The following is a 27,557-nucleotide window of genomic DNA, read 5'->3' on the forward strand; positions in this document are numbered from 1 at the left end:
TGAAATGGGAAGTTCCAAGGTGGGAGAGCTTGTTGAAAGTATCAACCACTCCTCCATCTAGTGTTGGAATATTCCAGATAGTGTTTGTGACCTTTTTGCCTTTTGCATAGTTATGGAAAAACCGAGTGTTGTCATCCCCTGCTTTTAACCATATAGCTCTGCTGCGAAGACGAATGGATTCCTCTCTGTCTTTTAGTATCTGAGTCTTCTGATTTTCAAGCTCCACCAGGTGGGATTTCTCTTCAGCAGTGATAAACCCCAAGCCTCTCTCATCCAATAGGGAGCTGAGTTCAGATTCTATGTGCAAGAGAGCCGAAATTTCCCTCTGATGTTTCTCTCTGGCCCATTTGATGGAGAGGTGCTTGAGCTGGGATAGATTGGAGCAGAAACCCTTTGCCAGAGAGTCTGTCCTATCAATCGGATTTGTAGCCTAAAATTCCGTGACCATATGAATATAAGATGGGTCCTTAAGCCAGACATGATTAAACTTGAAAGGGGCTTTTAGCTTATGGTGAGGTCCCAAGATCTCCAGGTATACAGGCGAGTGATTCAATATGCCTCCAACTCCAACCCATTGTTTGTAGTGGTGCAGTTGCTGTATAAGGGGCCCTTTCATGATAAATCTGTCTAGTCTACGGGCAAGGGCCGCCTCACCCACCCTTCTGTTCCTCCATGTGGGGAGAGGTTTATTCATGGGGACATCGATCAGATTATATCTCTCCAGTAGATCAGTCATGAATCCCGTGATCGAGTCCACTTGTGCCATTGAACCCCAGGATTCACCATAACCTAGGAAGAAATTGAGATCACCCCCGATAATGATATGATCAGTAGAGAAAATGGAGAGACCGAGAAGATGTTGCCAAAAATACTCCCTGTGTTGGCATGGACCGTATATGTTAATAACCCTAAGGCTGGTCCCAAGGTCTGTCGAAAAGAGATCAATGCCCATGAACCCCAGGCCTCCCCAGGAAGCTTGAACTCTAATGGTTTTGGGGTTATATCCAATTGCAAGGCCACCAGATCTCCCAATAGAATCCATGGCTAAAAAAATCCAACCCGGGGAGATAGAGGTTAAAGAATCGGTGATGAGCTTAGCCGGGCCGAGGGTTTCTTGAAGAAGTATAATGTCAACAGGAACAATCTCGAAAATTCTACGCAGGGCTAGTTTCTTAGAGGCACTAGCCATGCCCCTGCAGTTAAAAGAAAGGCATCTCATGGGGGAAAGCTACCAGGGGTGTTTGCTGCTCTAAGAACCCTGTCAAGAGTAGATTGGCGGCCAGAGGCAACTTCAGCCCCAGCACGTCTGATAGCTTTTGATAGGTCGGATTTTCTCCCTCGGGAAGTTGAAGGGGCAGAACCGGGTATGGCAAGACCTAATCCAGCAAAATGCATCGGGGACCCCCGAGTAAGAATACGAGGACGAAGATTGTAGTGATGAGATTTTGACCCCCGAGATGAAGATGGAGAAGTGGAGGGTGAGGATAATGAATGCAAAGAGGGAGCAGATGGTGCAATGACTGGAGAGGAGGGTAAAGTGCAATGTGCAACAGAGATGGACAGTACATGCAAGGAGGAACAGAGAGAAATATAAGAGGAGGGGGGAGAGAGAGATGTACCCGAAGCTATGGCAGCTTCAGTGGCTGCCCGAGATCTAGTGACCGGCGGCGAGAGATTCCTGCGAGCCTCGCCCGCTGCCTTTTGAGAAATGGTGGCCGAGTGAGTAGGTCCCGGCGCAGGAGCGCGTTGGGTAGCCGGCGAGATAGCCCTGGAGGGTGCGTGGATGATATAGGAGTGTCCTTTGATTTCCTGTTGAGGGGGCAGTCCTTTAATATATGTGCCACCTTGTGGCATCATCGACATCGAAATGGAACTCCTTTGTAATCCAGAATCTGTATCCTGGTGAATTTCCCCCAATGCAAGGTAATCTTCTCCTCCAAACCCTCGTGAGTGTCCAAGTGAACCAGAATGCGAGCAAGGGTTCTGTTCCTTGATTCCACGAAGGTGCGATCATGGTCAAGATAAGTCCCCAGGGCATTCCCTATGCGAAAGAATACCTCCTCACACCAGTACTGTAGAGGGAGCCTTGGGAGGCGTACCCATAATGGGCCGGCCCCAATTTGTTCTCTCTCAGGATCAAAGAGAGGACTCCATCTCTTTAATAGGACCAGCGCCATCTCAATGTGCCAGTATCTGGCAAGCACCAAGTCTGTGTAGTTCTCTTTTTCAAAATGAAGAGCAAACCAACCCCTAGGTAAAACTTGAACCTCAGGTAATTCTTTAAGAACACCCCCCCAGATTTCCTTGACCCATTGAGTGAGATGGGTAGCCGAATATGCCCTTCCACGAACATGTCCGACGAGTATAGTGCTCGCCATGATAGCTGCTTCCCCGATTGCAGAGGTCTCACCAAAACGGATCGAGATATCCTTTGAGGTCGATTTCACACACTTGGTTTTTCTCTTCCCCGAACGAGGTGCAGATGGGTGATCTGCCAATGGGTCTGGGGAGCCGTCTAGAGGGATGGATTTAGCAGACCTAACCTTGACTGTCAGAGTCTCAAAACAACCTGAAGGCGAATGGAGCGGAAAAGAAGGGTTTGGGGCCACCGAAGGAAGAGAACCTGCAGACGCTGCAACAAAGAAGGATGTAATGGGCTGATTCGGGTTAAAATTCGGCGATGGAGGCGAGATTGCAGATAGTATATGAGGGGTCCTAGGTGACAGAGGGGGAATGTCCAGAGCAGGGGAACCCTGGGAGGTATTCTTGGCGGAAAGAGGAGCTGTGCAGTGCTCCGGCAAGGCAACCACCGGTGGCGGAAAAGGATCCGACGGGAAGCCAGGGCCGGCTGCCGCAGATGAGAAAACAAGGCACCCAAAAATGACACGATCAGGTTGCGGGTCCTCGATATAATCCACCTCCTCCGTTTCCATTGAATCTCCCAATATACCAGCTGAAGAAGACATCCTGAAAACGACGGATGGGCCGGGAACGGGAAAGGTGACTGCTAACTGTCGGCTACGGGCACGCAAATATAAATGCAATGTCAGCTATAATTAAAAATAAAAAAAGAAATATGCTATGTATATTTAATTAGTTGTGCATATGACCTAATATAATTTCTTGTAAATGTTTAAACCTCATACTTTTCAAAAATATTTTAACACTTGATATCAACTCATAAATATGTATATATAGAAACAAATGTTAAACAAATATTTTTGATGTTGTATATAATAAAATATCCAATGTGAGTTATGAATAAAATATTTTAATATGAATTAATTTAAAGTATACTTAAAAATATATTAATAACAAAAAAAAACCAAATTAATGTACTCTCTTATGCAATCTCTATAACATTCAAAAATACAAATTAAACAATAAAAAATTACACATTGTTTTTTGCACTCTAAAATAACTTTGCACTTAAAGAAATTTATCGGTCTTAAGATGGATCTATGCTGGTTCTATAACCCAATATGAAGAGACGTGTAAATTTATCCCTACCCAACATGGAGTGGACATGTGTCCCTCTTAAAAAAAGGCATTCTAAATAGAAAAGAATTAATGTTGGCTATAATAATTAGAAACAAAAAATGTGTGAGTAAGATGTTTAAACCTTATACTTTTCAAAAATATTTCAACATTGGATTTAAACCAACCTAGATCCATCTTAACCCAGATCTATCAAGCACCAAGAGGGATCCAATCTCACGAGGTGCAAACCTCTTTTTTGAGTGCAAAACTTGAGGAAATGTTTGCACCTCGAGATATTTGATCCCTCTCGGTGCTTGATAGATTCGAGTTAAGATGGATCTAGGCTGGTTATATATTACTATATAATATCTATATTCATATCTATGTTTCTCTTTCTTATGCCCTCTCTCTATCTCACACCCCAAACATACACACTCTCTCTCCATATCTATCTCTCTCTTTCCCTCCCTCTTCCTCTCTACCTCTCTCTCTTCCCCTTCTCTCCTTTGTCTCTCATTCTCTCTCTCTTCCCCCCACTCTCTTCTCTACCTCTCTCTCTCCGTCACTCCCTTGTCACACACTTTCTCTCTCTCTCTCTACATTTCTCCCTCTATGTCTTTCTTATTCCTTCCCTCTCTCTCCCCCTCCAAATCCATCTCTCTCTCTCCCTCTCCAAATCCATCTCTCTCCTTCTCTCTCTTAGTCTTATCTCTCCCTTCCTCTCCCACCTCCCTTTGTCTCTCCTCTCATCACTCTCTCTCTCTCTCTCTCTCTCACTATCTCCCTCCCTCTCCCCTTCTCTCTCTCCCCTCCATCTATGTGGCTCCCTCTCTCTCTTGCCCTTCTCTCCCTATCTCTCTCCCCTCCTCTTCTCTCTCTTCCCTCCTCTCCTCTCTCTCCATCTCTCCCTTGTCACTCCCTCTCTCTCTCCACCTCTCTCTCTATGTCTTTGTTCTTTCCTCCCTCTCTCTCCCCCTCCAACTCCATCTCTCTCTCTCTCCCTCTCCCCTCCGCTCTCTCTTCCTTCCTCTCTCTTTCACCTCCCTCTCTCCATCTCCTTGATCACTCTCTCTCCCTCTCTCTCTCTCTCAAACTATATACCTCCCTCTCTCATTCTCTCCCCCCCCATCTCTCTATCTCTCTTTCTTTGTCTCTTTATATCACCCCTAAACATACTCTTTTTCTCTCCACTTCTTACTCTCTATATATTTATTCTTCCCTCCCTCTCTCCTCCTCTCTCTCCCTTTCTCTCCTACCTTCCTCTCTCTTCCCCCATCTCCCTCTCTCTCTCTCTCTTGCCCTTCTCTACATCTCTCACTTATCTCCCTCTCTCTCTCTTCATTCCTCCTCTCCTTTATCCTTAAGTTTATCTCAATCTCTCCCTTGTCACTCCCCCTATCTCTCCACCTCCATCACTCTTTGTCTTTGTTCTTCCCTCCCATATATATCTAGAGTTAATATATATCATGATATATTAATATATATTATAATATAACAAATTTAATATTGTATTAATCCAAATTAAATTTAATAATATTAATATTATAATATATTAAATGAATATTAGTTTTAATAATAATAACAATAATAATCTTTTAATATTAATATTAGGGTTAATAATATTTTTTTATATGGTATTAATAATAATTTGGTCTATGGTATTTGGCCCATAGGGGTCACATAAATAAAACCTATTTTTTGAGTGTTAGTAAGTATAAAGAGGTTTATGGAATAAATATAAAAAGATGTTTTATTTATTTACCATGCTTCTCGTTTATTTATATTTATTTATCACATCTCTTTTATTTACCATAGTTTTTGGCCCATAGGCTTGGTATATAATTAGATGTTGATTTCTAATCCTATTTGATATATTTTTATTTATTTATTATACCTCTTTTATATTTATTTATTTACCATACCTCTTTTATAAATATGGTATTTGGCCAACGGTATTAATAATTATTTGTACCATGGTATTTGGCCCAGGTCCATGGGCTTCACCTAAATAAAACATATTTTGAAGTTTTGGTAAATATAAAGAAATTTATGGAATAAATATAAAATGAGATTTTATTTATTTATTGTACCTCTAGTTTATTTATAATTTTATTTATTTACCATGCTTTTGGAGTAAATATATAAAAAACTTTTATTTATTTACCATACCTCTAGTTTATTTATATTTATATTTGTTTACCATTTCGTAAACTTCTTTATATTTTAAATTTATATTGTGTTTATACATACTAATAATTAGATTGATATTTAAATAAGGCCGACATTAGATTAAAAATGTTAACTATAAAGAAGTTTATGGAATAAATATAAAATGAGGTTTTATTTATTCACCGTACCTCTAGTTTATTTATAATTTTATTTATTTACCATGTTGTTGGAGTAAATATAAAAAATGTTTTATTTATTTACCATACCTCTAGTATATTTATATTTTTATTTATTTACCATTTCGTAAACTTCTTTATATTTTTACGCCCTAAGGAGTTTCCCTTTGAAATGAATTGCCCCAGCTGACGCCGTGTCCTATTGTTGACCGTGGATTTGTGGTGTTAGACGATTGAACGAAGTTTGATCGTTGATCCAAAAGAAGTATGGATTTGTGTCCTATTGTTGACCGTGGATTTATGGTGTTAGACGATTGAACGAAGTTTGATGGTTGATCCAAAAGAAGTATGGATTTGTAGCACTTCAGCTTCCTTTCCCTGCAAATGTACCCTTGAGTAACCCCTCTCTGCGGGTGCTCCCGGAGGCCCGAGGGTCCAAAATTTCTGCATCTCAAAGAAATTTTCCCTGTCAATGCAGCCCCCGGTTTACTAAGATTTATTACTAATCGCCTCAGAGCTGCTTTTGATGCAGTATTCTTTAATGGGTACCCAATATTGGCATTGGCCTTGAGTTGCTTTAGCCATGAAGGAGAAAATACAAACTCGTCAACGTCAGTGTACATCATCCATTGACACTTCTGTTTGGCCATGAGAGCACAGTGTGAGAATCCAGATTCCTGTGTCTTGGCCCATGGCCATGGATGCCTGCTTACCTTGTAATTTTCTGACAGTAACCCTTCAACAGTTTCTGCCAGATCGTCTTCACTGTTGTTATCGTACAGAAAGAAGTGTTCCACACCCAGATGAGAATGGTAGATAACCCATTCTCTTATGTATTTTGCAACGTTGAACACCATGGTGCAGGCACATAGTAGTCTCATTTTCTGTGCATTATCTTGAGTACTACTTTTGCTTGAATGATGAGATGGTGGGATTTCATAATAAGCGACGAAAGGAATTGATTTCCCATGGATTTGAAGAGTGAATTCGGAGGCAATGAGCTGATAACGAACTAATTCATTGGGATGATCGCATCTAAAGACTTCTTGTGCAGAGAGTGTGACCATAGTTTCAATGGTATTGTTGAATATGCAGCGTAGATATTTGGTTTTAATGTTGAGTCCTTGTCTATTGTTAATCCCTTTGGTAAATACAACAATATCCCTCTCTATGGCCAAGCTCTCATATACCATATAATCCCATTTGATGGGTCTGGAATGATCAAAGTAACCCAATTTTGCTGTGATGATGTTTGGTAAATCTAAGCTATAATTAGCTGTGTCCACTAGGGCAACTGATGTTGCAGACCAGTGAGTAGCAGGTGGAGGAGTCTGGCATCTGATTACAGCTTGTGGTTGGGTAGAATATCCAAATTGTAAATACTCGATGGCATTCACTGGTGTATGGATTTGTTGCGAGAATGAACAACTGGGGGATGATTTGTGGGATATCATATTGGAGTTTGCAGAAGACAGGCGTACTAAGAAGAGGACTTCCTTTGGAAGAATTACAATGTCTTGGATGAAGGAACTCCTGTTGTTTTGATTGGTTAGCAACAGGGGAAAGCTCTTTGTGAATTTCGCAGCCTGTGGTTTATACAGATTGGGTTCTTTCTCCATTAAGCTTTCTTGCAGGCTTCCATATTGAAAAAAAGAAACATTCCTTGACCATGTCTCGGTATTAACCCGGTATGATTTAACTACAGAGCCAAGAACAAAGTATTTATTAGCTACAAAATCCATTCTGCTATTCAACATTTCACAGACATCTATGCATCAAGAATTAATGCCCAGAAAAATGGGGCTCTGCAACAACCGTATAAAAATGAGAAATACACCACGATGCCTCAAATTCAGTACTCAGAGAAATACACTGATGATACTTATGAATACAGGTTTGTAACTCAGAGCTTGCGCTATTTTTTTTGTTAAATAAAATATTTGTTTTTCTTTTTGGCTGGATGGTGGACTTTCAGTAATCTGTTAGAGATTCCTCTGATGTTGGTGATATCGTTCGTCTTCTACGATTTGGGCAAAATGATAGTTTCATCTCTCAGATACCTAGTTTATATGGGGTTAGGTGCATTCTTCAAATATTGTAATACTTTTCATGTGTGGATTTATATGATGGGGTTAGGTTATGTTGCGCACATACAGAGGCTTGGTCATGTACTCACTTTCTGTCTTTTTCTATGGAATAGACGTATGCTTAATAATCAACACTATCAAACCATAGTTTCAATGGTATTGTTGAATATGCAGCGTAGATATTTGGTTTCAATGTTGAGTCCTTGTCTATTGTTAATCCCTTTGGCAAATACAACAATATCCCTCTCTGTGGCCAAGCTCTCATATACCATATAATCCCATTTGATGGGTCTGGAATGATCAAAGTAACCCAATTTTGCTGTGATGATCTCTGGTAAATCTGAGCTATAATTAGCTGTGTCCACTAGGGCAACTGATGTTGCAGACCAGTGGGTAGCAGGTGGAGGAGCCTGGCATCTGACTGCAGCTCGTGGTTGGGTAGAATATCCAAATTGTAAATACTCGATGGCATTCACTGGTGTATGGATTTGTTGCGAGAATGAACAACTGGGGGATGATTTGTGGGATATCAGATTGGAGTTTGCAGAAGACGGGCATACTAAGAAGAGGACTTCCTCTGGAAGAAATACAATGTCTTGGATGAAGTAACTCCTGTTGGTTTGATTGTTTAGCAACAGGGGAAAGCTCTTTGTGAATTTTGCAGCCTGTGGTTTATACAGATTGGGTTCTTTCTCCATTAAGCTTTCTTGCAGGCTTCCATATTGAAAAAAAGAAACATTCCTTGACCATGTCTTGGTATTAACCCGGTATGATTTAACTGCAGAGCCAAGAACAAAGTATCTATTAGCTACAAAATCCATTCTGCTATTCAACATTTTACAGACATCTATGCATCAAGAATTAATGCCCAGAAAAATGGGGCTCTGCAACAACCTTGTAAAAATGAGAAATACACCAGGATGCCTCAAATTCAGTACTCAGAGAAATACACTGATGATACTTATGAATACAGGTTTGTAACTTAGAGCTTGCACTATTTTTTTGTTAAATAAAATATTTGTTTTGCTTTTTGGCTGGATGGTGGACTTTCAGTAATCTGTTAGAGATTCCTCTAATGTTGGTGATATCGTTCGTCTTCTACGATTTGGGAAAAATGATAGTTTCATCTCTGAGATACTTAGTTTATATGGGGTTAGGTGCATTCTTCAAATATTGTAATACTTTTCATGTGTGGATTTATATGATGGGGTTAGGTTATGTTGCGCACATACAGAGGCTTGGTCATGTACTCACTTTCTGTCTTTTTCTATGGAATAGACATATGCTTAATAATCAACACTGTCAAACCATGTTAGTGATTCCTGTCATGAATTAACATGTATTCTTAGTCGTAGAATAGGCCTTAAGCTAGGGGCAGACCCTACATCCAATTTTGAGCTTTTCATTCTTTGTTGGACAAGCCTTTGTTTTTAGACCTGCTTGATTTCTGTCAAGTGAAAATAAGAACCTCACAGTCAGTATATAAAAGGATGTAATGTCAAATATCTTAATAAAATTGAAGGAATCGTTGCCCATGATATCTGGAATTTATTAAGAAATTTGCTTTTGCCGAGCTAAAGGATCGACGACCGTTCCAATCCTGCAATCATATCTGTTAACTTCAAAATCTCCTTATAAGATGTATTCGAAATTCTCTGTCATCATGGCCCTCCACCCAAGACAACCTATTGATGTCTAGATTGAAGGTTTTCCATGAATTTATGTAGGTCCCTTTAAAGTTAGAATGCCAGGTAATTAAATAAATGCAGAGAAGGAGACGATGTGTCCACGTTGTTCTTACATTGCAAATAATTTCCTGGAAGTTTGGACATATATTAAATAAATGCCCGATAACTGCTTTTGGTTAGTTACAATCAGATGCATATCAAAGTTTCTTTGAGATAATGCATATCAAAGTTTTTTTGAGATATTTATAGTTTTATCTTTGAGTGTGGGTATGCTTGATTGCTGGTTGTCTAGGTGGTGAGTTGAATATCTGTAATTAGGGTTTTATTTCACCCAAATGGATTATTTTGATGATTGGGCATTATGTGTCATCTCCAGACATGTGGTTCTCCCTTCGGAAACTGCCAGATTGCTTCCCAAGAACTGACTTCTCAATGAAGTAAGCACTGCATTTTTGTTCTCAAATGCTATTTTTAATGCAAATGCATCTGTTTTGCCAACTTCCCAATGTGGTAATCAACACCTAATTTGTTTTCAAATGCCATTTTTAATGCAAATGCATCTGTTTTGCCAACTTCCCAATGTGGTAATCAACACCTAATTTGTTTTCAAATGCCATTTTTTATGCGATAATCTGTTTGTTTGTTTTTTTTTGTTTTTTTTTTTTTTATTATTATTGTAAACATGTTAATAATTTTAACCAAATTGATATTATTTTTGGTCCAGAACGAATGGCGAGCCATTGGAGTTCAGCAGTCTCGTGGATGGGTGCACTATGCCATTCATCGTCCTGAGCCACACATCATTTAGAATGCCAGGTAATTAAATAAATGCAGAGAAGGAGACGATGTAATTTGCCTTGTCAATGCAGCCCCCGGTTTACTAAGATTTATTATTAATTGCCTCAGAGCTGCTTTTGATGCAGTTTTCTTTAATGGGTACCCAATATTGGCATTGGCCTTGAGTTGCTTTAGCCACGAAGGAGAAAATACAAACTCGTCAACGTCAGCGTACATCATCCATTGACACTTCTGTTTGGCCATGAGAGCACAGTGTGAGAATCCAGATTCCTGTGTCTTGGCCCATGGCCATGGATGCCTGCTTACCTTGTAATTTTCTGGCAGTAACCCTTCAACAGTTTCTGCCAGATCGTCTTCACTGTTGTTATCATACAGAAAGAAGTGTTCCACACCCAGATGAGAATGGTAGATAACCCATTCTCTTATGTATTTTGCAACGTTGAACACCATGGTGCAGGCACAGAGTAGTTTCATTTTCTGTGCATTATCTTGAGTACTACTTTTGCTTGAATGATGAGATGGCGGGATTTCATAATAAGCGACGGAAGGAATTGATTTCCCATGGATTCGAAGAGTGATTTCGGAGGCAATGAGCTGATAACGAACTGATTCATTGGGATGCTCGCATCTAAAGACTTCTTGTGCAGAGTGTGACCATAGTTTCAATGGTATTGTTGAATATGCAGCGTAGATATTTGGTTTCAATGTTGAGTCCTTGTCTATTGTTAATCCCTTTGGCAAATACAACAATATCCCTCTCTGTGGCCAAGCTCTCATATACCATATAATCCCATTTGATGGGTCTGGAATGATCAAAGTAACCCAATTTTGCTGTGATGATCTCTGGTAAATCTGAGCTATAATTAGCTGTGTCCACTAGGGCAATTGATGTTGTAGACTAGTGGGTAGCAGGTGGAGGAGCCTGGCATCTGACTGTAGCTTGTGGTTGGGTAGAATATCCAAATTGTAAATACTCGATGGCATTCACTGGTGTATGGATTTGTTGCGAGAATGAACAGCTGGGGGATGATTTGTGGGATATCAGATTGGAGTTTGCAGAAGACAGGCGTACTAAGAAGAGGACTTCCTCAGGAAGAAATACAATGTCTTGGATGAAGGAACTCCTGTTGGTTTGATTGGTTAGCAACAGGGGAAAGCTCTTTGTGAATTTCGCAGCCTGTGGTTTATACAGATTGGGTTCTTTCTCCATTAAGCTTTCTTGCAGGCTTCCATATTGAAAAAAAGAAACATTCCTTGACCATGTCTCAGTATTAACCCGGTATGATTTAACTACAGAGCCAAGAACAAAGTATCTATTAGCTACAAAATCCGTTCTGCTATTCAACATTTTACAGACATCTATGCATCAAGAATTAATGCCCAAAAAAATGGGGTTCTGCAACAACCTTGTAAAAATGAGAAATACACCAGGATGCCTCAAATTTAGTACTTAGAGAAATACACTGATGATACTTATGAATACAGGTTTGTAACTCAGAGCTTGAGCTATTTTTTTTGTTAAATAAAATATTTGTTTTGATTTTTGGCTAGATGGTGGACTTTCAGTAATCTGTTATAGATTCCTCTGATGTTGGTGATATCGTTCGTCTTCTACGATTTGGGCAAAATGATAGTTTCATCTCTCAGATACCTAGTTTATATGGGGTTAGGTGCATTCTTCAAATATTGTAATACTTTTCATGTGTGGATTTATATGATGGGGTTAGGTTATGTTGCGCACATACAGAGGCTTGGTCATGTACTCACTTTCTGTCTTTTTCTATGGAATAGACGTATGCTTAATAATCAACACTATCAAACCGTGTTAGTGATGCCTGTCATGAATTAACATGTATTCTTAGTCGTAGAATAGGCCTTAAGCCAGGGGCAGACCCTGCATCCAATTTTGAGCTTTTCATTCTTTGTTGGACAAGCCTTTGTTTTTAGACCTGCTTGATTTCTGTCAAGTGAAAATAAGAACCTCACAGTCAGTATATAAAAGGATGTAATGTCAAATATCTTAATAAAATTGAAGGAATCGTTGCCCATGATATCTGGAATTTATTAAGAAATTTGCTTTTGCCGAGCTAAAGGATCGACGATCGTTCCAATCTTGCAATCATATCTGTTAACTTCAAAATCTCCTTATAAGATGTATTCGAAATTCTCTGTCATCATGGCCCTCCACCCAAGGCAACCTATTGATGTCTAGATTAAGGTTTTCCATGAACTTATGTAGGTCCCTTTAAAGTTAGAATGCCAGGTAATTAAATAAATGTAGAGAAGGAGACGATGTGTCCACGTTGTTCTTACATTGCAAATAATTTCCTGGAAGTTTGGACATATATTAAATAAATGTTCGATAACTGCTTTTGGTCAGTTACAATCAGATGCATATCAAAGTTTCTTTGAGATAATGCATATCAAAGTTTCTTTGAGATATTTATAGTTTTATCTTTGAGTGTGGGTATGCTTGATTGCTGGCTATCTAGGTGGTGAGTTGAATATCTGTAATTAGGGTTTTATTTCACCCAAATGGATTATTTTGATGATTGGGCATTATGTGTCATCTCAAGACATGTGGTTCTCCCTTCAGAAACTACCATATTGCTTCCCAAGAACTGACTTCTCAATGAAGTAAGCACCGCATTTTTGTTCTCAAATGCTATTTTTAATGCAAATGCATCTGTTTTGCCAACTTCCCAATGTGGTAATCAGCACCTAATTTGTTTTCAAATGCCATTTTTAATGCAAATGCATCTGTTTTGCCAACTTCCTAATGTGGTGATCAACACCTAATTTGTTTTCAAATGCCATTTTTAATGCGATAATCTGTTTGTTGTTTTATTTTTTATTTTTATTATTATAAACATATTAATAATTTTAACCAAATTGATATTCTTTTTGGTCTAGAACGAATGGCAAGCCATTGGAGTTCAGCAGTCTCGTGGATGGGTGCACTATGCCAGCCATTGGAGTTCAGCAGTCTCGTGGATGGGTGCACTATGCCATTCATCGTCCTGAGCCACACATCATTCATCGTCCTGAACCACACATCATTTAGAATGCCAAATAATTAAATAAATGCAGAGAAGGAGACGATGTGTCCACATTGTTCTTACATTGCAAATCATTTCCTGGAAGTTTAGACATATATGAAATAAATGCCCGATAACTGCTTTTGGTCAGTTACAATCAGATGCATATCAAAGTTTCTTTGAGATATTTATAGTTTTATCTTTGAGTGTGGGTATGCTTGATTGCTGGCTGTCTAGGTGGTGAGTTGAATATCTTTAATTAGGGTTTTATTTCACCCAAATGGATTATTTTGATGATTGGGCGTTATGTCTCATCTCCAGACATGTGGTTCTCCCTCCAGAAACTGCCAAATTGCTTCCCAAGAACCGACTTCTCAATGAGGTAAGCACAACATTTTTGTTCTCAACTGCTTTTTTTAATGCAAATGCATTTGTTTTGCCAACTTCCCAATGTGGTAATTAGCACCTAATTTGTTTTCAAATGCCATTTTTAATGCGATAATTTGTTTGTTTGTGTTTTTGTTTTTTGTTTTTTGTTGTTGTTGTTGGCTTTTTTATTTTATTTTATTTTTATTTTTAAACATATTAATAATTTTAACCAAATTGATATTCTTTTTGGTCCAGAACAAATGGCGAGCCATTGGAGTTCAACAGTCTCATGGATGGGTGCATTATGCCATTCATCGTCCTGAGCCACACATCATGTTATTCAGAAGACCTTTGAATTACCAGCAAAACCAACAACAACAGGCTGGGGCTCAATCTCAACCTATGGTTCTGAAAGCCCAGTGAGTTCTATTGTGGGCAAAGTAGGGGCTCAATCTCAACCTATGGGTCTGAATGCCCAGTGAGTTTTATTGTGGGCAAAGCAGACTGGCCTACCTGATGTGCTCAATTTTGAATGATTGATTGGATTTTATTATATAAATAATTGAGAGAAACGAAGAATAATAATTTGTATAATTTTGATTAAGGATTTATTTTATTTTAGGCAATTTATTGACTAGGTTTAGTTTGAATGATTGAATTATTATAATATTTATTATTTTGAACCAAAGTACAATTCTTTCAATTTAACATTTCTATCGGCTTCTCTTTGCACCTTTTGGGGCAATTGCTAGTTATATTAAGTTACTTGAAAAATCGGTCTCCTACAATGTATTTTAGGTATCAGAGGATGGAAACGGTTATTTCCATTGATTGAGGAATCATTTAGGCAATTTCAGTCTTGTAGAAAAGATTCGTGTTGGTTCAGCCTGGGCCCGAAACTTTTTCGTTGTCATCTAATTAATGAATGCATTAGGTTGACCATAACAAAATATCCATTTTCAGAATACACATAACTAACTATTGCAATTGTAACTCATTATCATCCACCCTTGCTTTCAACAATGTCCATTCACATGTCGCTATTCTTCCCCACTCTATGCCTTACCACTCTATGCCTTACAGCGTTTCCTTTGCAACATAAGGTGCAAATGCTAGTAAATTTATATTGTGTTTATACATACTAATAATTAGATTAATTTTTAAATAAGGCCGACATTAAATTAAAAATGTTAAATGTTAAATATTAAGTTTACATTTACATTTACATGTTTACTTTTTATGTGAGATCTACCCCATACTCATGTAATTTATGTCCAACTTCATATATATTTATATATACAGAAAAAAAATTGTCAAAAAAAATAATTAATGTTGTATATAATAAAATAGTCAATGTGGGTTATCAATAAATATTTTGGTATGAATTAATATTGATGTATGCTTATAAATACATTAACAATAAAAAGTATTTTAATTTGCGGTAAAATATTGTAATATCTCCTATGTAAATATTGTATATTGTTTTAAACAAAATAGGTATATATCATGAAACAAATATGGTTAAAACGTTGGAAGTTGTCTCAACCTTTTATAGCTTGGTCCTCTATATACTCTATGTAGCATTCAAAAATACAATTTAAATCGTCTTGGCTCTTGCTCAATCATTGGGTCATTACTATTAAAACAAACTACAATTTAATGTACTCTTTTATGTAATCTCTATAACATTCAAAAATAAAAATTAAACAATAAAAAATTACACATTGTTTTTTGAACTCTAAAATAACTTTGCACCTAAAGATGGATTTGTACAATCCAATATGAGGGGAGGTGTAATTCCATTCGTGCTCAACATGGAGTTGACAAGTGCCCCTTGAAATATTTACTTTAAATGAATATATATTATCCACTATAATAAAAACATAAATGATTATCATATTTAGTTGGTTTTATTTAAAAGCATTATAAAACAATGTGTGTTAATGTTTACCTTAGTAAAATATTTCACTGCTGGAAAGAAAAAAGTAATTAAATGTAAAATAATTTAGTTACTTTTTAATAAGAGGAAAATGTGTAACTCATTCAATTTTTAATATAAAATATTAATAAAAATAAATTATTCAAAATACAATTTAAACAATGAAAAATTTTGCACTTGAGTGCATGGTCACGTGGTCGGGGATGCCGGTTTTCTCGCACCCAGCCCGCGTTCGATCCCATTTGCAGTGCTGCACAACAGCGTAATATGTATTAATTGAGCTTGTATATGGATTTGATTGTGATGTGATGGGACACTCGTACATAATGTATATTGTATATTGGGCCTAATACAACGTCTGAAGGGGACCTTGCCCTCGCCATTTTTAAAAAAGAGAGACAGAACTACTATAATTCTATCTTAATTATGGATTTTTCAAGCACTAAAATGGATTAAATCTCTTGATGTGTAACTACTTTTTCAAGTTTTACATTCTAAAAAGGAGATTTGCATATAATGATATTTGATCCGGTTTGGCTCTTGTTAGATTCGTGGTTAAGATGGATCTATACTTGCTTTACAACATAGTATGAGGGGATATGTAAGTTTTTCCTTTTCGTAGTTAAGATGGACTTATATTGATTTTACAACAGAGTATGAAGGCATATGTAAATTTTTCCATGCTCAAAATTGAGTTGGCACGTACCCCTCTTAAAATAAAAAGAAAATATGCTTTAATAAAAAAATATGTCGATTATGATTAAAAAAATAAATATATTATGCATATGTAATTTCATGTAAAGTAATTAAAAGTAAATTACATTATTAATATCCACTTAAATAAATTTAATATATTCAACTTATATTAAATCTAAAAATTCAAACATACACATAATTTTTTTATATTAATTTATAACCATATAATGTTTTAATCAATAAAACACAAGCTAACATTATTAAAATGGAATATCTCTCCTAACAACCAAAAAATCCAAAAATTATAAAATTCCAACTTTCCAAAAAAAAAATAATTTGGCCCCTTTCCAAATAAAAATGAGATCATAATCAAATCTATACTGATGATGGTAGACTCCCACCAACCTAGGTAAAGTCCCCACATATCCTCATGGCTTATTTGGTAAGAACCTAACCCATCACATCAGGAAAATTGACTAATAATAAATAAACACATGTCAATGCCAACTTGAAAATAAACTAGTAATCTTTTCTTTCTTTTTGAATTAAATTTATTGGATGACAAATTTTAAGCATCATACAATATTTGTTATTGGAATCCGATGTAACAAGTATTCCACGCGCCGTGTCTCGATTATGTGAATATCTTTCTATCTGCACGTTTTCTCACGTCATAATTCCGTTGGATGGATCTCGTTAACCCGTGGTAAAATCTGGGTTAAAATTTATGGAGTGATGTGTTGGAGTTTGGCCGAATAATTTGAAGTGAAATTTTGATTTATCTGATATAAAAATTCTGGCCAAATTTTAAAAAAATTAAATCAGAAAAGCTTCCAAAAAATCGAGTAAAAACCATTGGAAAATCTAATACCTTTAATAAGCTATTGGCCATCATAAAAACCATTACTTCATTGGTTAAAATTAATATAATATAATTACTTTTAGTAAAATTGTATTTTTATATTTTAAAATATATTTTAAATTTATAAATAAATTTATTTAAAAAAAAGTCATACAAGTGTTTGAATTTTTTAAATTAGACAATTTAATTTATAATTCTTAAACTTTTATTATTATTATTGGTCGGTTCATAATAATATTCAGCTGATTTTGCCTTTTAGTAAAAATTTACCTTATTTATTATTGATACAATCTAATTAATAAATGAAATTGTTGAAATTAATATAATATAAGTTTCAAAAGAAATTGTTGTAATTAGTATCGTATAATTTTTATAATAAAATTGTATTTTTTATATTTTAAAATGTATTTTAAATTTATAAATAAATTTATTTAAAAAAAAGTCATACTGTATTTGAATTTTTTAAATTAAATAATTTAAATTTATAATTCTTAAACTTTTATTATTATTATTGGTTGTTTCATAACTATATTTAGTTGATTTTTGTCTTTTAGTAAAAAGTTGAGCAAACTAACCATACCATATATCATTAATAAAAAAACTTAAACTTAAATTAAAGATAATTTACTTATTTGGAAACTTACCTCAGTTTAAAGCTTTGGATTTCAAGACATCACAATTGGTATCTTTATGCATATGGGTCATTTAATAGTTAAATTGGATGTCGGACTGCCTTGGGTTTTGTAAAATAGATATGGCGGAGTTATGGCTTAGAGAAACTCAAAATCTAGAATTCATATTGTAAATGGCAAATATCTTTGTAAAAATGGTTGTACAACATGGGTGAGATTATTTGTAAATCGATTCCAAACACCTACTGCAAAAGCTGGAGTTGGTCATGAGAATTGCATTCATATTGCTTTGCTTGTATTCTCCTACACTAAAGGCGTATAAGTAATGTCTCCATAGATTTAAACACTATTGAAACTACACTAAAAACATATGAGTGCCGCTTCCAGAAATTTAAAAACAGTTAAAATTATATCAATTCTAAACACCAAATTTTCAAAGAGATAAAACTTACATACAACCTATTATAACCAACTGCAATAACTTAAACTTTTAATTCTTAAAAATCTCAACACCAAATTGACCCCCAAAAAAAAAACCTTGAAAATAAACCATTTCATATGTTAATTGAACTACACTTTTATTATTGCTTCTGTCCCCGGCCCTCCGTAACAAAATTGGAAACTCGAAATGAGTGTCACATGGGTAAACTCCGCGGTCACGCGTGATTGCCAGGTTCGAGGATACTCGTCGGGTGGCACGATCCGGTGCGTCGGTTACCTGTGGGTGCAGCGATGCACGGTCGGATTTTGGTCCACATAATTAAAAACACCATTGAAGTAGAAGTCAGATCATCATAAAGAAAACGAATGAAGAAAAGCAAGTGCGCGAGAGACAATCGGCGTTGCTGTTGTATTGCTCGGTTGTGCGCTCGGTTTGCCGCTTCATATTCACATTCTTCGTCTTCAGAGGGACTCAGTCTGCCTTTCTTTTGCGGTACATCCGGAAATCTCTATGCCATCTTTACTTTGCGTATCTTATCTTACTTAGCTTTTGCTTATTTGGAGAGGCGGCTTTATAAGAAAAGCTTAAACTTGGAGGAAACGGCCTTCTCTTGAGTCTGAAACATGACCCCTTTTCCATCTTTTAGGCCATCTGGACATTTGAGTAACAGGTCTAAAGTTTTATGCCCAATGTTTGTCTGTAGCTAGGAGAGAAGTAGAGATACGAGGGAAGATGGGTTGGAAGTCCAGTTGATCCACAGTCATATGGGCTGTTCACAATTGCCGTTCAAATCTAAAATTATCCTTGAAATGGGCTAAACTGTAATCTGCCTACGGTCACATCGGAGAAGCGTGTGGTCTCTCAGCCATTGTTCTGTTGTTGGTTTATGAAAATTTGCTGATCTGGAAGCTGGTTTTGCTGTAAAAGTCTCTGGATAGATGTGATAGCATCCTCCCTCAGTTCAGTATTAAAGGCTTTGGTGTCACGCTTGGGGCTATCTGTGGCGTGTGGTTGTTATTCGTGTTTTAAGCCTATCTTATTATATTGGCATATGAATGCTTTGGGATTTCATTCCCCATTAAGAAAATCCCCCTCTGAGCAACTTTTCTTCGCCCTTTGAATGATTTGGGTGTCCGACAAAACTTACTGTCTGCAGTCCGAGATCCCCTTTGAATGATTTGGGTGTCTGACAAAAGTTAGTGTCTGCAGTCCGGCATGTGGATGGATTCCAATCTCGGTCTCATTTGACCTCTGCTAATGTTTGCATTGCGGTCTTCCTCCATCTGAGCCTACCCTGTGTGATCAAAGCCTACCAATCCCTTCTCTACAGATGTTTAGTGGGCGTCTGAGTTCTTTCATTGAGAAAATGTTCTGTCCTGAAAATGCTCTTATGACTGCAGAGAACAAATGTTTTGTACAACCCATTGCAATTAATTCCATCGGGTGTTCTTTGATCCATTCGTTTAATAAATCAAGTGAATGCTCAATAACCCAAATAAGGGCCAAGGGCCCAGCCATTGAGCCCGTGGAGAGTAAGCTTCATTGTTGAACGTGGAACAACCCAGATCTCCCGCTATGTCCACTAAATGAATAGTCATTGCTGGAGGAGTTATGAGTACAAAGATATCCAGGACGCTTCCCTGGAACCAGCCATTGCTCATTGACCAAGAACTCTTCCGCCAATGGAAGCAGTGGATGATGCTTAAGTTTTAAATTAAGCTCTTCCAAGGCCAGGTCACTACCCCAAAGCTGGCTATTGGGTGCAAGACCCTATGGCGATATTATAGCATCTTCCTCATTTTAATAAGCAGTGTTTGTATGCTTTGCGTGTCCCCTTGTTTGTGACTGTTGTCTTTGTTATACCTCCTTAAATAGAAGCTTAAGAAGTCACAATGGCATCTCTCTTCTCGAAGGATGTTGTCCCCTGGTAATGTGATTACTTGTTTATGGTAGTTTGGACGTCATTGTGTCAGACCCTGATAAGCTTTGCTGGTCTGTCATGAGACCTTTCTGAGGCTTCTGCAGACAAGAATTTCCTATCTACTCAATCTAGAATGGGCAGAGACCTAAGTGAAAACAGAAGAGAATGGAATAAGTAGGATGACTGCTTATCTTGATTCTGTTTATTGAAGTTGTTCAAAAAGTACTCGAGCTTTCCAAATTTGTTTGCAGTTACCGCTTGTTTTTGGAATTGTTCTTTTCCTCGTTTGCCGTTGTAGCAAATCTATTAATTGAAGTAAATTACAAATCAAAGGAATATAAATGAACAAGTTTAAATACATAGATCATGTATTATAAGGCCTCTTCTGATAGATAGATTGATCCACAAATGGGACTACATAAGCACTTGCATATATCCTTTACACATGACTTGTCATTTGTATCTGCTTTTCCCAGGGATGCTATGTATCTTAAGACAATTGTGCAAACTATTCCTCTAAGAAAGTGCACTTCCACAAGCTATGAAACGTTTTTCGAAACAACCGTGCTCACCAGGATTAAGAGTGGTATAAATACTGAGAACTGAGAACGGGATAATCAATTCTGAGATATGCCCTTAGTCACATATATTAATGCATTGACATTCAAAAGCAAAATGTTGTCCACTTGTATAGTTGCATATTTTTTTGGGAGCAGCTTCTCAAGAATTGGAAAAATCTTAAGATTTGAGACCCTACAAGAGGCTTCTTATTGAATAGAATACATTATGTAAAAGCCATTCTTAGGCACATATAGCCTGAAATTTCAATATTTATTATTAATATTTAGGAATTTAGGCATTTTTAAGGTAAACAAGTTTTTATGTCATAATGTAACATTGTAAAAGTTATAGTGATTATTATAGGCTTCTTGTTGAATAAAATATATTGATGTAAATACGATTTTTATAACATATAGCTTGAAATTTCAATATTTATTATTAATATTTAGGAATTTAGGTATTTTTAGGTAAACATATTTTTATGTCATACTATAACATTGTAAAAGTAATAGTGATTATTCTCTATTTGCAGTGGATGACTAACAAATCAAGTATCTACTTACTGAGTTTATCTCCTATCTTGTTTGTAAGCAAGTTCCCTATCTTTGTTATTTATTTATTTAATTTTTTACTGAAATAATTTACAATCAACATTGAATTATTGACTTATAAATGATATGTTGAAATGCAAATGACGGGCTTAGAAAAGACCTTTTTAAATGAACCCACGACTTTTAGATTTATCTTTTTGGTAGTTTTTTTAATTAAATTTAATGACGTAACTTGGTTCACTCTAGGACTCCAAAAGTAGTTTCTTTTGATCTCCCATCTACGAATCTTCCACTTTTTTGCTTGAAAGTTGTTTTAAATCAACTTCTTGCATTTCTTTAATTGATATTTTTATGAGGCAATGCATGCCTTTTTTGATTACCTTCCTTTTTCACTTATTTTGATGTAAGTGAAGGAAATGTTGTATATATAGAGTTATTGTGTACATCTAACCTTGTAAGATCTTAGATCTTATTTCTAGCGACATTAAAATTAGAAGGGATGAATAATCCATATATTGAATAACAAGGGATGGAAAATTCAAAATTCTATGAAAAGAATAAAGGAGTGATGGCTCTAAGTTTATGGTGTACACTTCCCATTGTTTTTATTAAAAGTCCAAGTTCCATTGTTGTATTAATGTAGGGATGTTGCCTTAATCATGTGATGTAACTATTGAAGGAAAGGAGTGACACGCTATGATTTTGACATGATGGTTTAGATTTTGGATATAATAGTATAATATGTAAACATTTTAATTTTACAAATAATATAATAAATTGTTGGATTACCATAAAACCATTGGGGTAATGCATATAATCATTGGAAAACTGCAAATGGCAAGATTGAGTTGAATGGGTTGATTCACTTGCACATTGACACTGACGAGGACAATATGCTATTTTCTAACCAACATTATATGTCCTATCACCTAGCTTGTTTTCTAAATGTGTTATTAGATAGAGAAACCTCTTTGGCAAGAATTTTCCTACCTTTAAATTCTTATCCTTAATGAGGATAGGATAATTAGGATTTATATTTACTATTTAGTGAGAGAGTGAGAAGGAAGAGAAGGGAGGAAATGATTGAAATATTCCGATTGGAGGTTGTTTTAACTTAGATAACAAGAAGCATTGATATTTATCACTTTTTGGTTTGAGCAACTCGGTGTTAAAGAAGTTGATTGGGATGCTTTCTAATGAGATTCTAGTATAATAAAGATCAACTTCTACTTGACAGGTTACCTCCTTTTACGATGCTCTTGATTTAAGACACCAAGCAATAGATGGAGACAGAACATTCTAGATCAATGAGAACGCAGGATTCCATTCCTATCCTAGAAAGATCCCTAAGGTGCCCCCAGACTAAACCTCGTTCCAACAATTAGTTTAGTTGCACATTGAGACTTTCTGGACATCAACGATAAGCCCTTGATGGCAAACAATCGCACAGTATTTGCTCAAGCGCCTCACCCCATTATTCTTTCAGACAGACATATATGTTGACTTTTTTTCATTCGGCCTCAAATGTAAGGAGAGAGAGCTCCAGTGATCCAGGATTGCCTTGTACGACTAGTATCATAAGCCAAGGAGCCACTCATCTTGTATATCTTTCTCCTACACTACCGCTCCATTCTTTGGAGTTGGTCATTTAGGGTTTTAGATTAAAATGCTCTTTTATTTCATGTTTTTTGTCTTATATAGGAGCCACTTAAGCGCTCTTGTTGTTTATCAACATTATTGTACTTATCACTGTCCCATTAACCTACTTTTGTGGTCATCGATTGGACATTAATACATTTATCTTATCTTATCTATATCGTATGAAACAGGCACCTAGGGTTTCCAACAATTCCTTTAGATTCCAACATGTATGTAAAAAGAGTTGGTAATAAGATCATCCTTTTGGTCATATATGTAGATGATATCATTATTGAAAGTAGTGAGGCAAGTGTAATAACATTGATCAAATCCATATGAGTGAAGCTTTGTAGTCTCAACATTATAGGAAAAGATTGACACACTATGATTTTGACATGATGGTTGAGATTTTGGATATAATAGTATAATATGTAAACATTTTAATTTATAAATAATATAATAAATTGTTGGATTACCATAAATTGTTGGATGGTGACCCACACATATTGCCTGTAGATGTCCTCTCTCATGATCATGTTTAGCTCCTTTTGCGTAGGAAGAAGGTGATCAATTACATGCCGAAGTGGGCCGAACTAGATTATTTTGGAGTGACATTTTGGATGATGTCCACAAGTGGTTTTGGAAACATTGTCTCTCAAGGAGAGCAAGGGAATCATATCCTTTGTTGATTTGGGCTGTAGCCCATGGCATAGGTTGAATTGAGGGCTTGTGAAGAGTATCCCCCATTAGGTGTAGGTACAAGTGATCTCAATCTTCTCCCCTTTGAAGAGAAGTGGTGATCAAAGAGTGTCTTCTTTGATCCGTTGAAGATCATGATCTTGGTTTTACCTAGGTTGATTATCAGTTGTCGAAGGTCACAAAAGAGGGAAAGGGAATCCAATTGTCTTTGCAACCCCACTAGGGAGGAGGCTAGAAGGACCACATTATTGACAAAAAGGAGAGTAGATATCAAGACATGGAGGAGTAGGCAACCATCTCCTTCTTGGATGTGTTCACGTAAAAAAGACCCTAGCTCATCAATGTAGATCCCAAACAATGTGGGGGATAGGGGACAACTCTATTTAACCCCAATGGTAACCATCTCCTTCTTGGATGTGTTCACGTAAAAAAGACCCTAGCTCATCAATGTAGATCCCAAACAATGTGGGGGATAGGGGACAACTCTATTTAACCCCAATGGTACTCTTGATAAAATCTGATAGTTCATGAGTTGTGCGAAGACAACCCAACACTGACTTGTAAAGGTGCACGATAATAGTCAATAGAGTATTGATATACCAATATGTTTGAGTCTTTGGAATAAAGCCTCATGGGGGACAGAGTCGAAAGCTTTTCGAAATTCCACAAAACAACAATAGACTTTTGAAGAGCAATGTCGTGCCTCCTCAATAATGGCTTGAAGTGTAAGGATATGGTCAATGGTCTGGTACTTAAGTTGGAATCCAAGCTATCCTCTGGCTTTGAGTTTCCTCTTCTCAAGCTCCCCTGAATTTTGAAAGCATCATGTGAAGGGCTGCAACATAAAATTTAGAGAATGTGTGGCCTACCATGATTGTCTTATAGTTGTTAGGATCCATACTAGAGCCCAATTTGTGAATCGGGTGAATAATGCGATGTAACCAAGACTATGGAATGCCCATGCAAACAACATGGTTGAACAAGTCAGCTAGGTGGCTATGCATGGCATGAAGACCCTGCTTGAAAAGCTCTACTTGGAATCCTTCCTCATCAATCGCTTTACTTGTATTCATCATCCAAACAACCTCTTGAATATCCCAGTAGGAAAATAAATGGCATGAAGGTGTGGGGAGGTAACCTCGATGATGGGCTATCTATGAACATCATATAGGGAAGAAGTATGTGTAAACATGGATCGAGGGTCGGGAGGGAGAGGAGAGTGATGAGGGAAGAGGTTACACTAGAGGTGTTTTGGGGAGAAAATGAGGGAAGCCCTTAATTCACAACTTTCTTGGGAGATGAAGAGGCATTTCTCATGTCAAAGCAGACAACAATATGAAGCTTTGAGATGGGGATAAGATGGGTGGGTATGGGAAAATGCATGACAAAATTAGCTATGGAGGAGTTTCCAGTTGTTGTCATGCAATTTGTTCATAGGACAAGATCTAGTTTTTAGGGGAGGCGAAGTGTGACAAGGATAAAATTGAGGAGCGACTTTCCAAATGGCAGAAGAAAAGCAAGTATACTTGTCATCAATCGACTTGAGGCATGAGAAAGTGGGTTTGTGTGGGAACCTTTGCAGAATTAGGGAAGTAAAGATGTCGAGACCACCCTTATCACAAAAAAGGGTAGTTTGGGGTAGGCCAAGGGGTGAGGTTTAGGGGAGGGGATGTCAGCTTGAAGGGAGAAAGATAAAAGAGTGTGGTCGGCTAGAGCGATGGGGTCATCAAAAGTTGGCGTCTAAAGGGGAAGAGGGAGTGGCTTGAAAGAACATAATTAACAATGCTCGCTCCTCCATCGTGTGGTTGCCATGTGAAAACTCGAGATTCAAGAAAATAGGGAAGGCCGTTGAGGATCAATAACTCATGTGATCAACCTAACTGCAATAGATTCATGTCATAACTTGTAAGAAGGCCCCATTACATCATCTAACATTCGCTAGAGTCCTATTGATTCAAGATTTGTCTCTTGGATACAAAACATGTCCTGAATGATCATGAAGAGGATCTGAGATGCATAGGTACAAGCATTAAATCCACCTAGTAAGATAAAGTCTCCCCGAGTCGTGTAGTGAGTGATGTTGGCATCTAGGTTCATGTAAGGATCTCCCTCTGTGTCATTGTGGATAACAAACTAAGAAGACATAAGGGGGAAGTAATAAACTACCACATAGATGTCTCTTGGGAGATATGTAAATCCACTTGAGTTGAATCCACACGAACTTGGCAACTCATTTGAATCTACAAAGGATACGCTATCTCGGAAGGAATCTCAAACCAAGCAAGCAACTCCACCTAGGCCTCTATCAACATTTGAAGCCCTGGTCTCCTATTGGAAAGTTGAAAACCAATGGTAGGTTGCTAGGTTTGTGTAAGGATCTCCATCTGAGTCATTGTGGATAACAAACTAAAAAGACATGGAGGGAAGTAACAAACAATCACATAGATGTCTGTTAGGAGATGGGTAAATCCATTGAGTCGAATCCACATGAACTTGGAAAACTCATCTGAATCTACAAAAGAGACCCTATCTCGGAAGGAATCTTGAATCAAGCAGGCAACTCCTCCCGAGCCTCTGACACCACTAGAAGACTTGGTTTCTTATCAACAAGTTGAAAACCAATGGTGGCCTGCTAGGTCTCGGAGTGACTGGATGGGGTTGGCATGAGTTTTAGTGACAAAGAGAAGATCTAATGTACTAAGAGCATCAAGTAACATGCTAAGAGATGACCAAAAGGACCTATTACCATTCTAGCAACCCATAGACATCCTTGAACCTTATAGCCTCCCTTGCAAGACCATCATTTCAAAAGCATAGGTTGGGAATACCCCGAGGGAGGGGAGTCTTGAATGATGGCCCTGAGGTTTCGAATGACTTCCCATTTTCTTGAGTGCCATGCTATTGCAACCAATTTTTTGGAGTGTTTCAAAATTGCCATTTGGGATCGAGTAAGATCCTCATCTAGGAATGTCTTGTTTGGTAGGAAGAAGAGTTTATGCTTGGTTCGTAGCACTTGACGCTGATCCCTAATTGACCTAAAGTGGATGAATTGAGAGAATTCATGTTGAAGCAAGTCCTCTCGAGGGTAATGTCTAGGAGCCTAAGGTTATCCCGAAGGAATGTGGTGCCAACTTGTAAGGGGTCTGGGGAAGAAAGGGGAAGGGAAGCCCCTTGATCTTTAAGCTCAATACTCGAACTCTCCTAGTGTGATGTTCTCTCAACTCGGCCTAAACCATTTCTTCAACCTCTGTAAGAGGGGACTTCTTCTCCCTCCCTTCAACCACCTATGCCCATGTTTTGATGTGTCTCTGTTTCATTTAAGTGTTACCTGTTGATTTTGGATTTCTTCATGTTTGTTTTTAAGGTCTAGGATCTCTGCATGTATGACATGGTTGGGTTGCTATAGAGTGTTATGAACTTGGTTTTCTTAGAGTATTTTCTTAAGAAATAAGTTCTCCGATTCCACTTGCAAGACCCCATATGATAGGAACTTCACTTCTTCTCATAACTGCTCCAACAATGTAACAAACTAGCAAAAATTAGCAACGAGTACAAAGGAATCAATGGAGGGAGTGTTAATCGCCAGGGTAGATAATGTAGGACCTATCTTGTCATCGCTTTTCAAGTTAGAACTTGAAAGAGGTATGCATTTTACTACTAGTGCGTTGAGAAGGTGAATTGGAGGGGAGAGTAGAAGACAAAGTTGAGGGAAGAGCCTTCTTTATTCTGTAGGCTAGATGCTCCTTCCCTAAAACTTGAAACCCTGAGGATTGACAATGTAGACTTCTTCTTGCAAATCTCCATTGAGGAA

The 27,557-nt window shown here is 37.3% G+C and overlaps 2 protein-coding genes across 2 annotated transcripts in view; both read left to right on the plus strand.

Annotated features, from left to right (window-relative positions):
- The first annotated feature begins 8,832 nt into the window (after nt 1-8,832).
- LOC149236459 (cyclin-dependent kinases regulatory subunit 1-like) lies at nt 8,833-14,228 on the plus strand. The gene is made up of 3 exons (XM_089461567.1): nt 8,833-8,885; nt 13,758-13,818; nt 14,061-14,228. The coding sequence occupies exons 1-3, from the start codon at nt 8,833-8,835 to the stop codon at nt 14,226-14,228; spliced, it is 282 nt and encodes a 93-aa protein (XP_089317693.1).
- Nucleotides 14,229-18,566: 4,338 nt separating this feature from the next.
- The window catches only part of LOC149236460 (increased DNA methylation 2-like), a 68,829-nt gene continuing 59,838 nt past the window's right edge, over nt 18,567-27,557 (plus strand). Inside the window, 1 exon segment of the mRNA XM_089372390.1 lies at nt 18,567-18,868. The gene's annotated coding sequence lies outside the window, so the exon portion shown is untranslated.

This window comes from Pinus tabuliformis, chromosome 8 (assembly GCF_031772625.1).
Source record: "Pinus tabuliformis cultivar Carrire ecotype Pingquan chromosome 8, CPIR1, whole genome shotgun sequence".
In the NCBI taxonomy this organism is placed as follows: Eukaryota; Viridiplantae; Streptophyta; class Pinopsida; order Pinales; family Pinaceae; genus Pinus; species Pinus tabuliformis.

What these genes read in the sequence shown, in the direction of transcription:
- LOC149236459 (XM_089461567.1), top strand. Translation starts at nt 8,833, where the DNA reads ATGCCTCAAATTCAGTACTCAGAGAAATACACTGATGATACTTATGAA. An exon ending in GATGATACTTATGAATACAG is followed by an intron (nt 8,886 to 13,757) that starts GTTTGTAACTTA and finishes TCTCATCTCCAG; the next exon opens with ACATGTGGTTCTCCCTCCAG. An exon ending in AGAACCGACTTCTCAATGAG is followed by an intron (nt 13,819 to 14,060) that starts GTAAGCACAACA and finishes TTTTTGGTCCAG; the next exon opens with AACAAATGGCGAGCCATTGG.